We start from the raw sequence: 12,500 nt of genomic DNA on the forward strand, positions 1-12,500 counted from the left end.
AGACGAGAAAACCGAAGAGACACGAGAGTCGGTTATTGGTCAATGACGTCGGTACGGATCTCCTGCCAATAAATATCAGCTAACTCGATGTCTGCACTTCCAACGAAAAACAAGAAACGCAAGCTCCATTATGCAATTCCTTCGACAACGGTACTTTCCGTGCTCACGCTCGGCACAACGATTCGATTTCATGAATTTCTATCTTCCAACGGTTCCAAGCCAACGTCCGTTTGATCGAGAGCAGAATCCCGAACCTCATGTACGATGCGTGGACTGTCCAGGCCATTGGCCGGGTTTATCGATAAGGAAGACTGGTTCCAAAGACGTGTCGGACATATTTAAGAAGATAGCTGATCGGACGGATTGATTAAGGAAAGTGATTTATTCTGACTTGATTGACCAATTGATTCGTTATAAACATCCTGGTTAAATAAGATGAACATAAATAAGATGAACCGATAAGAGAAACATGAGCGAAATATTATATGAATAACTGATCCAATATAAGAATTATTTATTATACCAGTTTCTATAGTAATTTTAGATTTTTCTACATTAAATATCGTTGATCTTATCATTACGATTAGTAAGTACCAATTAAATAATATTACGACTAATCGTTGAATTTAATCGTTTAATAAATTCATCATATTTAATAATTTAATCGAGTCACGCTCTTGTAAATTTGTATTTCCTTTAATTCGATCAATTTTCTTTATTCTTTTTTCTTCTTTTCTTTTTTTTTTTTTTCTTTGCTCAAGGATCAAAAGAAAAAAAAAAAAGGTATCAAAACGATTTTGTCTGATGATTTTAACCAATAACAGGTTCAGGTGTATTGATACTACCAAGGGTCATTTAAATGATCGTCGAGCGGAGAAAGCGTGCCTATATCGAATCGGATGTATCGTATTAACGCGCAAGCCCGAAGGTATGACACTGGCACGCGATGCAGAATGCAGTATTATAGCGCGAAGCGTGCTTCAAGGAGGCGTTATTCTTCCTGTAACCATTCACGAAGCCGGTTTGAACAACCTCGACCTTACATGCTCGTTGGATATTTACGTTCGCGAAGGAAACTGGTAGGTAGGTGGCAGGAGCGTGACCGATCTTGAGAGGAACTTACAAAACGAGAAAACCTGCGTCTTATTTATCGTCCCGTAATTATGCAATCGACACGGCTACCAACGGAATGCTTCGGGACGCATTTACGTAGGTTGCCCAGCTGGAACGTAGCCCAACCGATAACGGGTTTCGTGTATGTTTTCTTTTTCTTCAAAAGTCAAGACTCTTTGAACCGTTAGTTTAACACTGTCTGTCCCTCAGCTCACTCCCTTTCCTCCGCTTATCTTTCGTTACGTTTGGAATTTTTATTCTGGAAGCGTTGTCTTACATAGGTAAAAAAAAAAAAAAAAAAAAAAAACAGAACAAATTTCCATAAAATTTGATATGGGATATATATATATATATATCAGGGATATCGGAGTATATAAGGATCATCAAGAAAATACAATATACTCAAGAAGAACAAAGAACGTATTCTTTTCGCTCGCTTCTGTTTTATCTTTTCATTTTTACATATTTTTTCCCCTTTCGGAATTAATTTATATCTCATCGTAAAAGACTATGAACACTAAGAAAGCACGCAGAGGACGCTCGCCGCTCGGAAAATGCTTAACAGCTATGAAACTTCGCCCAGATTTACCCGTGAGAGACGTCAAAGGTACTGAATCTTTTCTCTTTTTCCTTTGTTTTTTATTTTTTTTTTTTCTTTTTTTTTCTTTTTTTTTTTTGATCCTTCCAGGACGGATTTGGTCGATAAAATAACAATAACAATAACAAGATCTTTTAGAATATACATAATACTTCTCCGAATTCGCGATAAAGAAAATATCGAGATTATTGTTTACTTTGAATATGTTTATGTTTAAAAATGATATTCAATCACCGAAGGAGAGAGATTACTTTGAAAGGAGATATTATATAATAATAACAATACATTCGTTGCCTCTTAAGGGATATCTGAGCACCCAGCTTCGTGGGTATACGTGTATAATACATACACAAAATAAGCATAATTAATTATACGTTAAAATAATCTTTATTGCGTAACCCTAGTCCGTCTACGGCTCGAAAATCTGGGAAAAATTTAAGGATGGGTAGGTTCGTGGGATAGAGAGGGAGAGGTTGACATAGGCTAGCTGCTTATATTATTCAAGGCGACTCTAGGGATACGAATATCTCTCTCTCTCTCTCGCTCTCTCTCTCTCTCTCTCTCTCGCTCGTTCGCTCGCTCTTTTCCTTTCTATTATACATTTTCCATTTCAAATGATACGCTTCGTGTCCCGAGTAGTCGCACGCTACAGAATAATTATATTTTTATTCTTATTATCATTTAGTATCACATTGCGTTCATTCGCTTTTTGTGCTGGCCATTCACGTATTCTGGCTGATTCAATGGGAGCTCATGCACCACCCCTCTAATCTTCATCTAATATTTCGTATCTCTATCGTCCCGTTCCACTCCTCGTTTCATCGATTATTCTACAAACATAATACGATGGACGAGAAAGCGACGATGAGAAAACGATACAGGCCAAATTTTCTTTCATTTTCTTTCTACACCTCGAGTGATCTCGGTTAGCAGGACAAAGAGAAACTAGGATTACGGACTAGTGTGTTCCCAACGTCTCCTTTTTTCTTTTTTCTATCCTTTTCGTTATTTGCGCGCGCGTGTACGTGTGAATCTACTTCTGTCTGTGTCTGTGTCTCCGTTTATTTGTATTTTTCTTTTTCCTTTTTCTTTTTTCATTTTTTTCTCTCAACTCAATTTAACATCCATCGTGGATATTTTATTAAGATTATCACGTAGTAAATCATCGAAATCTTATTTTAAATTTAACTCGTTCCTAGAGATCATTATATTGATAAATTATTCGTGTCCGATGTACCTTTTCTTTTCTCTTTTTTTTTCCTTTTCTTTTCTTTTCTTTTCTTTTTTTTTTTTTATTTTTTTTTTTTTTAGTTTTTTTTTTTTTTAGTTTTTTCTTCCCATAAAATTTCTTTCTTGACTCTAACGTTGTTCCGTGTCGTCGTTTTCGTCGTAGATATATTGATAATTTTGTATATGATTTACAATTCTATCTTTGGCGTTTATATATAAAGTTGTCCTTAAAATTTTGCATTTCCGGCGACGAAGACGATCAAAGAGTTTGCTTCCATATATATATATATACATATATATATATGTGTGTATATATATATATATATATACAGTGATGTTTCATTTGTCGTTTGTTTAAAAAAAGGAAGTCCTTCGTTGCTCTTCGTCAAGCGAGAAAGAGAGAAAAAGAGGAAAAGAGAGAAAGAGACATAGAAAAAAAGAGAAAGAGCAAGTAGATACATAATTCCTTTCATTATTACCGATGATCACCGAGGTGGTTGTTGGGGTAGGTCCAAAGAGCCAAAGAGAGGTCGGAGGTCCTTTTTTTCAAGGTACCTTAGATTATGGAAATAGATTTATTTAGAGGGGGGGGGAGAGGGCGGAAAAGAATATTATGACGTCCTGCGCCAACGAAGAACAAAAAAGAGAAGAAGAAGAGGATGTAAATGAAGAAAAGGGACAGAAAAAGAGGAAGAGGAAGACGAAGAAAAAGGTTTAAGAAAACTAATAAAGACGAAAAAAAGAAGCTACTACTTACAACGACAAGAACTAGAGACGTAATAACGAAAAGTTATTGATTTAATCCGTGTGATAATTAGAATCTTCTCTAATGGTGAATTATGAATTCATCATTATCATCATCATCATTATCATCATAATCAGCATCATTATCATTATCATCATTATCATCATCATCATTATCATTATCATCATCATCATCATCATCATCATCATCATTATCGTCATAATTGTCGCGATCATAATCATAATTATTATTATCATCGCTATATCGACTCATTCCATTTTAATATATTCTCATTCTATAAGCGAGCTCACATAATTCGTCTTGATTGAATTTTTCTTTTTTTTTATTTTTTTTTTTTTACGCGTAACTTGTCTTAAGCCTATGAACACATGAAATCACTGCCCGATCGACCGATTTGGACCCATCTGACGCAAGGCACTCCAATCGCTTGAGATATAACGACGATCGTTACTCGAGATAACAGAGAGGAAGAGAACTGGAGAATTTGATAGGAGAAAAATTCTAAAAGTTACTTCGAAAATGATGGATATACAGAAGGGGGAGGGGGGGAAAAGGACGTTCTGATATTGGAAGACGTAAATAGAATGTACTCTTCTTATTTTCTTTCATTCTCTCTTTTTATGTTTTCTTCTTCTTTCTTCTTTCGTTCCCTTCGTTTCTCTTTGCGTTCTCGTTTTCATTTTCATATTTGTTCTTGTTTTTCTTCTTGCTTTTCATATACTTTTGTATTTCTATTTTCTCTTATCCATCTCTCTTATCCTCTCTATTTATATATATATATATATATATATATATATATATATATATTTTCTTTTTTTTGTCTTTTTTTTTTTTTTCTTTTCTTTGTAATCTATTCCAGCGATCGTCGGAAATCTCATGATGCGACGCTCGAACATTTTCCGGTTCGGTTTCACTACGAGCTAGTTTGTTCTGAGGCGATTGCCGGGCAGGATATACCTAATATCTACCTAAGACAGAAATCGGTGGAAAGTCGGTTGGTCCCTTTACAAAATGTAAAATAAATAATGATAGTCCGTTAACGTACGGCCTCTTTCTTCCTATTTAACATTATGTACAAAAAAAAAAAAAAAAAAAAAAAAAAAAAAAAAAAAAAAGCAATACGTGAGAGGAGAGATTTTTGCGTTGCAATCGTTTCTGAGCGCCGAGCCTTAAATAAATGAGAGATAGACGACGTCTCTCTTATTGACTGTCGCACGCTTTAAACCGATTTATTAATATATTTCTTTCCCTTTTGTTTATTATTATCATAATTATCATTATTGTTATCATTAATTTTACTATTGCTATTATTATTTTTAATATTATTATTCTTATTATTATTCTTATTCTTATTCTTATTCTTATCCTTATCCTTATTCTTATTCTTATTCTTATCCTTATTATTATCGTTATTATCATTATTGGTTTTTTTTTTGTCCTCCCTTAAATTCAAGATCTTTATCGATCGAAAACGCGCCGTCGAAATTTTTCTTTCCTTTTTCTTTTTTACGTATGTACGTGCTACGAGATCGCATCTTTCCGATAGCTGCTTTCTCCGATCCTTTCTGCGAATTTCTTATTATTTAGCTTTCTTCTTTTCATTTTTCTAGTCGGCAATTTACGCTTAGAACTCGCGAGCCGATATATTTCGAAAAACGAAATTACCAATTAACCCTTATCGATAAGACACAGTATCAATGGTTATCACTTCCTCGTCCTTGAATCTTCTCAATACGAAGAAATATCCACGAAAACGAAGACCCTGTTATTATTATTTTATTTTATTTTATTTTTCTTCTTCTTTTTCTTTTTTCTTTACTTTTCTTTTTCTCTCTCTTTTCTTTTTTTCTTTTCTTTTCTTTTATTCGTCACACAAAAAGGCTCTTCCAGTGCTTCGTGCCGTGTCTTCGCGAGAATCGGCCTATAAAAGTGTCGAAAAAATATTTAATTTATTATCGCGAAGGAACGTTTGATTCGCGAAGGGACGGCACACTTGGTTGATTAATCGCGTCTACTTAACTTTCAATTAGATATCAGAGATCACAACTTGACACGCTGAAAGATACTAATGAGTTATTGGTAATCACGCGTTAATCGAAGATTCGATCGAATCTAAAAGAATCCAGATCAAAGAGATCCCTCTTTCTCCACACCCACACTCCCCACCTCCCCCCCCCCCGATATCAAAGTAAAAAATTGTAATCGTCTAATGAAAAAAAGACTTACTTATACATTACTTCGATATCCTTGACGATACATCGATGATGTATCACGATATTTGATCTGGATAAAATGAGAAAATGAAAGCGACGTTCGACTCAATTAAAATCGAGAAAAAATATCAACGAAAGAAACGGAGTTCGATCGGTATATCCGAGATCGTTCACTTTCTTAGCACCGGATAGCCTTTTATTGTCGTTAATCGTGTAGATTTTTACTAAGCAGTAAATTATTATGCGGTCCTGACAGATGCCTTATTAGTTCTTGCAAACTTTCGAAATTGAGGGAACAGAAGCAACATGTAAACGTATTGTCCGGTGCAGCTATAACACCTCTGTGAACGGAACAGAGATGTTTTAGCAGATGAGCTTTCTGTTTGAACATGGCGACACAGAGTCGACAGGCAAACGGTTTCTCGCCGGTGTGTACTCGAAGATGAGTCTTTAGGTTCCAGGACATGCCGAATTGTTTGCCACAATAGGTACATCGGTATTCTCGGACAGGTGTCGACTTTGGTGGATCCTCCGTTGGAGGTGGCGGAGGTGCTCGAGCTGGTGGTAAAGTCCAAGCACCCCAAGGTGGTTCTAAACCAGCTGCCGATGCTGGATCGGCGCTTGGTGGTCGATGCGATGCTCCTGGTGGCGTTATTGATCGGTCCTGCTAAAAAGAAAAAGTTCGAAATAATATAATATTTTCTTTTTGTTTTTCATTTACTAGATAATATTAAAGAGAAATCATTAAAAATCTATTGAAATGACAAGATAAGAAGCTCACTAGATATGGTGGCGCGGATAGACTCAATGGATGCGGCGCTTGTAACCTCCTAGGTGTCTCGAAGCTCGGATTAAACGGTACGAAAGCTGGATTCTGTGCTGGTGCGTTGTGAAAACCTGGCCTACGTTTTCGATGAGGTGTCACGACGTACGCCTCAGCCGGTGGGATCGGTAATTCTTCGGGTTTTCGTTTGCCATGCTCCAAGCCTAACGCCAATCGCGCCGCCATTTGTCTTGTCCTCTCTTCGGCTTCGTCCAAGGACTCTCGCCTCTCGAGTAATTGCTTTTCTGATCTGAACGTATCGTTAAAAAATTTTCTATTAGTCTTCTTTACGATTTCATCTTCGTATTTTTCTTTCTGTTTTTTTCTTTTTTTTTTTTTTTTTTTTTGTTCTCTTTTAGCATATCTCTTACACAAAGGACAAGTAAATTTACCTATGTACTATATCGTGAGAACTTTCACTCATCGTGGACGTTCCGGAATTTAAACTGAGGTTCACAGGATCCGAACTATCCCTCCTTCTTGGCGGTTCTATGCTGGCTTCTCTTGTTTCCGCGAGCAAACCTTCACCTTCGACACCTTCCACGTCTACTTCTGGTTCCTCTTCGCAATCCTCGGTTTTAATGAGTACCGAACAACAATCAGCAGGATTACTCGTTTGTCTGAAACGTAGAAACGTTTTGATAATTTCCTGAAAGAATTTCTATCATGATCGTTATCCATAAATGTCATTAAAGTTAACCTACCTGCTGTCATATTTGGATTCGTAACTAGAACTTTCTTGATCCTCGGAGGGTTGAGGAGTAGGTATCCTTTCAGGATCAGAATTACTAGATGTCTGTGCTAGGTTAGGCTCGAAAAGTTCCGAGTTGATTTGAAGTAGTTCGAAGAGTTCTCTCAATGGTATAAGCTCTGTCGACTGTAATTTATTATACATTTTTGTTAAATAAAATTGTTCAGATAGAAAAATGATTTAAAAAAAAAGAGAAAACAGTTTTTTACGGGTATAAGAGCCTCTCCGTTGTAGATAAACTCGAGAAGATGATTGAGCTGGGCCTTTCTGACTCCAGAGAAATGGACCACGTGGTCCAGGGCGGGATTTCGTAAAAGATTAGCCAAAAGGGGACTAGCTGCTGCCAAAACGACACGATGGGCCCTGACGACGGAACCATCGTCGCATGCCAGTGTCACATCTACATGACGGTCTCCATTATACCAGGCCCCGACCTCTGCGGCCAAGGTCGCTGGGTGCTTTCCATAATGGAGCGTTAGGAGACCGTCAGTATACATCGTCTGTAAAAAAAAGAAATAAAATCTTGTACTATCGGTATACTATCATTGGTTAATTATAATTGGAAATTACTGAATAGTTTTTATTGATTGTACGATAACTTGGTGTAACATTTGTTAAAGATTATGAGAAACATTACAGTTAGATGGTCATATGTACATAAATAGACGGCAATAAAAATTTGCTTGGTATTCATGATAGCGCAATTAACGCGACATAGACTAACCAAATGATTAATGAATCTGCTGTTTATCTTTGGAAATCCCGCTCCCGGTAAATTTCCTCCTTCTATCGAAAAGTTTAACGAAGTAAAGTTATCGCCACTTTTTTTTCTTATTTTCTATTCTCATCGATCGAAGATAAACGATAATTGCATTCAATCAATAATATTTTCTAATTATATGCGTGTACGACAATCGATCTGATCTATCGAAGATCGTATGCAAATATGTATTCCATATAAAAATCATTTAGAAGGAAAGTAAGAAACAAGGATGAAAATTTTGCTCGTCATTGACTTGATCATTTCGCAAAGGAAATATTTGCATTTTCGATATTTGCAATTTGCTATTCTTGAAAAAAAAAAATCAAATGTCATCCTTACAAAGAAAGTTGATTTACACACAAGCCATAGTATCTCTCTCCCTTCCCTCCCTCCCTCCCTCTCTCTCTCTCTCTCTTTCTCTTTTCTTCTCTTCTCTTGAATCCAAAACGATAGACTTCTACCATGCAAGGACATTAGTTGCAGCCTCGTTTACGATGATTCAAGATGACCGAGAGAAAAAAGGAAAGGAAAGAGGATTCGAGATAAGAAAGACACAGTACGACACGGCGACATTGCATAGCCGTTCGCATACATAATGTCTCGACAGGCCGTTACTAAGAAAATCGCTGAATAAGGAAATCATTCCTCGCTCGGTGCTGCTGTTTGACTCGTTGCCTGGTTGCTAGTGCTTGCTCCGTTGTAGGCTAGCGCAGCCCGAAGTTCAGGGTCAATCGCTGCCCGACCGGCTGGATTACGAACGTGCGCGCGCGCGCGCGTGCTCCGGAGAATGATAGAATAAGAAAGGAAGAGAGCAATAGAGAAAGAGAGAAAGAGAAAGAGAGAGTCTTTACGTTTACATTCTTCTTTCTTATTCTATTTGGGCCTTGAAGACTCGCCGGGCGGGGTCTCGTGCCGTATTACTCGTTGGTAGGGATTACGGAGACCGGTGATTATATTAGAGTGGGGAGGGCCAGATAGAGATGAAGTTGCGGAGTGGGAAAAAGTGGAAGAGTCAATCTAGTAGCTCACCACTTTTACCGGCCAAGGTGCTTATCTGCAGGTGCTGCTACCCTGCGGTGTTATTTCGTTCGATCGATACAACTCTTACTTTCTATCTCCATCAGTTTCTCTCTCTCTCTCTCTCACTATTTCAATCTTTCCACTCTTTTCCACTCTCCATATATCTGACTCTAATGTTATTTAATCGTGCTACATTGGTTCACCACTGTGTCGGTAACGACCGATCGAGAGAAGGCCTTTTACCCTGGTAGAATCTCTACCTTGACGATCAATGGCAAGTGTTCATTGTGCGGGAAGTATGAAAGATTTCTTTTTCTTTTCTTTTTTTTTTTTTCCCTCCAGATTATATAATTCTCTTTATTTTTGATTGATTGATTTATTTTTTTCTTTCGTTTTGTCCGTGTAAATTGAAGTGTTAGTTATTGTTTTTCATGAGAACATAAACTTAATTATATCTTATGATTGTCTTGTTCGAAATTAACATTATTTATTATTATTCATTTATTCTTTTTTTTTTTTTCTTTACGTTTTACGTCTAAGTAACAAAGACTAATTATTTACGAGGATAATGAAATTTTTTAAAACATTCATATTGCGTTAGGTACGTTGAAAGGAGACACGAAGACCGGTTCGACGAACGACGAAAGCGAAAATGTACGACAATGAAGAGGTTCGCGAGGTCAGAGAAGAGGAGATAAGCAAAGAGGAGAAAGTAGTCGGCATGAATTCGTGAATCCCGTCGACTCGAATTTACTGTCGCTGTTTATGGCTACGAGAACTTATCACATTTTTGTCGTTTATCGTTTGCGTTTACTTTCCTTTTTATTCGAATGATATCCATAACTAACGCGTCTAAAGATTAATGAAAAAGAGAGAGAGAGAGAGAGAGAGAGAAAGAAGGACAACAATATAATCTCATCAATGAAATTTATTATTAATGGAGAACAAAGATCACACGCGTTGTAACATTTTAATATTCTTTCATTGTTTTGTTTGTAATTCAAGAAATAATTTTGTTTACGTTATACGAAATTATACATATATATATATATATATATATGTATATGTTACGATTTAGAAATAAATAGAACTGAGTAGGTGTATAAGTATATAAAAATAAAATAAGAAAAATTGAGTTTAATCGAATAAAAAACAATAAAATAAACAAATTGAAATAAAACTTTTAAATTGGTAGAAAAATGAGGTCGCTGAAAACGCAATGTAAACATTACAAAGTCCATTCAAATGATTGATCAGAGTTCGCTATGTTGATTGTTAAAGGAGAGAAAGAGAAAGAAGATCGTACGTACGTACGGTACGTATACTAACCCGCGAACATTTATGTGCGCAATGTGATGCGTACCGTGTATAGGCGAGCATTATAATCTCCTATTCGGATGGCGGACGTTACGATCTACCATTGAATCGAACAATAGCGAAACTGGGTTACGCAAATGTCGAGGCTGAAAATTAAAGTGCGAGACATACAAGGGCGGGAAGGTTCTGGTGAGGGAAACAGGAGGGGAGGAAGAGCGTCCGGAGATGCAACATACGTTGTTATAAAGTGAAAAGAATAAATAGAAAAAAAAAAGAAAAAAAGAAAAAAAAAACAAAAAAGAAAGAAAGATATTTCAAAGTTCCGATCGCATCGTCGCTGAAAATCCAATTGTATATCCTTCCTCTGCTACTCCTCCCCTATTTCCTCTTTCACATTCTCTCGTCGATTTCTTCGAAATGGGAAAAAAAAAACACCGACTATATCGTTCGCCGTTACATCATCGCATTTTATCCCTAATCGATACGATATATTTCAATTGATCTAATTATATTTAAATAATTCGATTTTAATTTACAAATGATAAATGAACTTCCTATTACATTTTTTTTTTGTTAAGATATTTTCTAAAGTAACACTTTTAATATTTATTTCGATCGAATGAAGATGAAAATAGGGCAAAATAGAAAGTAGATGTTATTGTTCTAAGTATAAGGATTTATCTTCTGGATTAAAGGGACGTTAACCGGGGAGACGTGTAATCAAATAAAAAAAAAATGTATCATCGAATTAAATGATCTTATACAGAGGAATGGAATAAAAAACGATAGACGAATTTTCAACAATATTTCTCGATCGGATCGTTCTCGATTGGGTGCTAGTTTCGACAGCAATGATCCAATTTTTGTTTACAAACGACTGTCGAAAATGACAGGAGTAGGGTTTGCGAGTACGTCGTGAAAGAGAGCACAAATCGTGACGGTACTGATTAAGGCGAGGCGGTTCGAGTACGCGCACGAGCGCGAACCAGCCACGGATTGAGCAACGATTGAAAGACTGAGGGAAAGAGAGAGGCCCAGAAAAAGAGAGAGAGAGAGAGAGAGAGAGAGAGAGAGAGAGAGAGAGAGAGATAGAACTCGTTACCAGGGCTGGTAATGGGGCCCGGCCATTTCCGCTCCATTTTTTGTGGGCCCAATTACGTTTTGCCAGTCCGAATAGGCGCGCGTTTCGCGGTCTCTCTTCATCGAGCAAGATCGCTCCTACTTCCTTCTCCTCTCTTCCTTCTCCTTCTCTTCTTCTTCTTCCTCCTCCTCCTCCTCTTTCTCCTTCTCCTTCACCGCTAGAAGAACGTCGTACGAATGCGTTTCGTGATTCGATCCGTGCCTTACCGCAAGCAAAAGGTTCCTCTGACCGAAGAAGAAAAAAATTGATCCCTCGACCGCGAAAGAAGATGGATCAGCTCGTTTCGTCACAGTCTATCGACGATGAAAGCGTCATTTATCATGGTCCATCCAAAGCTATTGGTTTCAAATGATTTTTGAAGCGTCTTGTCCGTCTTCGAAAATCGATAAAGAAAAATTTCACGTGGCACGTTTGGTTGATCATTAAAGCCCATTTTCGCGGCGACATCTATCTTATACTGAGATCATAAAAAAAGAAAAAAGAAAAAAATGCCCATTCGATTGGTACATACGTGTAACAATGTTTTGTATGTATCTATGTATCTATGTATGTATAATAAGTCGAAAAGAAGCATGGGTTTCGTTTGCTTTCGAGTCGTTCTCGAGTTTCTTTGCGGAAACGAAAAAGCGTACTGCTTAACCGAGGGGCACACAGGGTTGTGACACCACGTGAAACCAGTGACTCACACCTTTCCTTGATTTCGAATCACCATTTTCCACCTGGTCTCTCACGCTCTCCCTTTCGCGACCGCGCCGTCGACTGTGA

General features: G+C 37.2%; 2 protein-coding genes across 3 annotated transcripts in view; both read right to left on the minus strand.

Annotated features, from left to right (window-relative positions):
• The window catches only part of LOC124950781 (apolipoprotein D-like), a 6,507-nt gene extending 2,084 nt beyond the window's left edge, over positions 1 to 4,423 (minus strand). Inside the window, exon 1 of the mRNA XM_047498056.1 lies at positions 1 to 4,423. This exon is cut by the window's left edge and continues 290 nt beyond it. The gene's annotated coding sequence lies outside the window, so the exon portion shown is untranslated.
• A 1,049-nt stretch (positions 4,424 to 5,472) lies between these two features.
• Positions 5,473 to 12,500, minus strand: part of LOC124950780 (transcription factor Ken-like) — a 30,856-nt gene continuing 23,828 nt past the window's right edge. Inside the window, exons 2-6 of one of the 2 annotated variants that reach the window (XM_047498055.1) lie at positions 7,704 to 7,994; positions 7,448 to 7,620; positions 7,136 to 7,363; positions 6,702 to 6,993; positions 5,473 to 6,584 (exon numbers count right to left, since the gene is read on the minus strand). In XM_047498055.1, coding sequence (XP_047354011.1) covers positions 6,126 to 6,584; positions 6,702 to 6,993; positions 7,136 to 7,363; positions 7,448 to 7,620; positions 7,704 to 7,991 — 1,440 coding nt within the window. In that variant the 5' untranslated portion in view covers positions 7,992 to 7,994 and the 3' untranslated portion in view covers positions 5,473 to 6,125. Of the gene's footprint in view, positions 6,588 to 6,701; positions 6,994 to 7,135; positions 7,364 to 7,447; positions 7,621 to 7,703; positions 7,995 to 12,500 lie in introns of both variants that reach the window. The other variant, XM_047498053.1, reaches the window with a different exon arrangement.

Source organism: Vespa velutina, chromosome 7 (genome assembly GCF_912470025.1).
Source record: "Vespa velutina chromosome 7, iVesVel2.1, whole genome shotgun sequence".
In the NCBI taxonomy this organism is placed as follows: domain Eukaryota; kingdom Metazoa; phylum Arthropoda; class Insecta; order Hymenoptera; family Vespidae; genus Vespa; species Vespa velutina.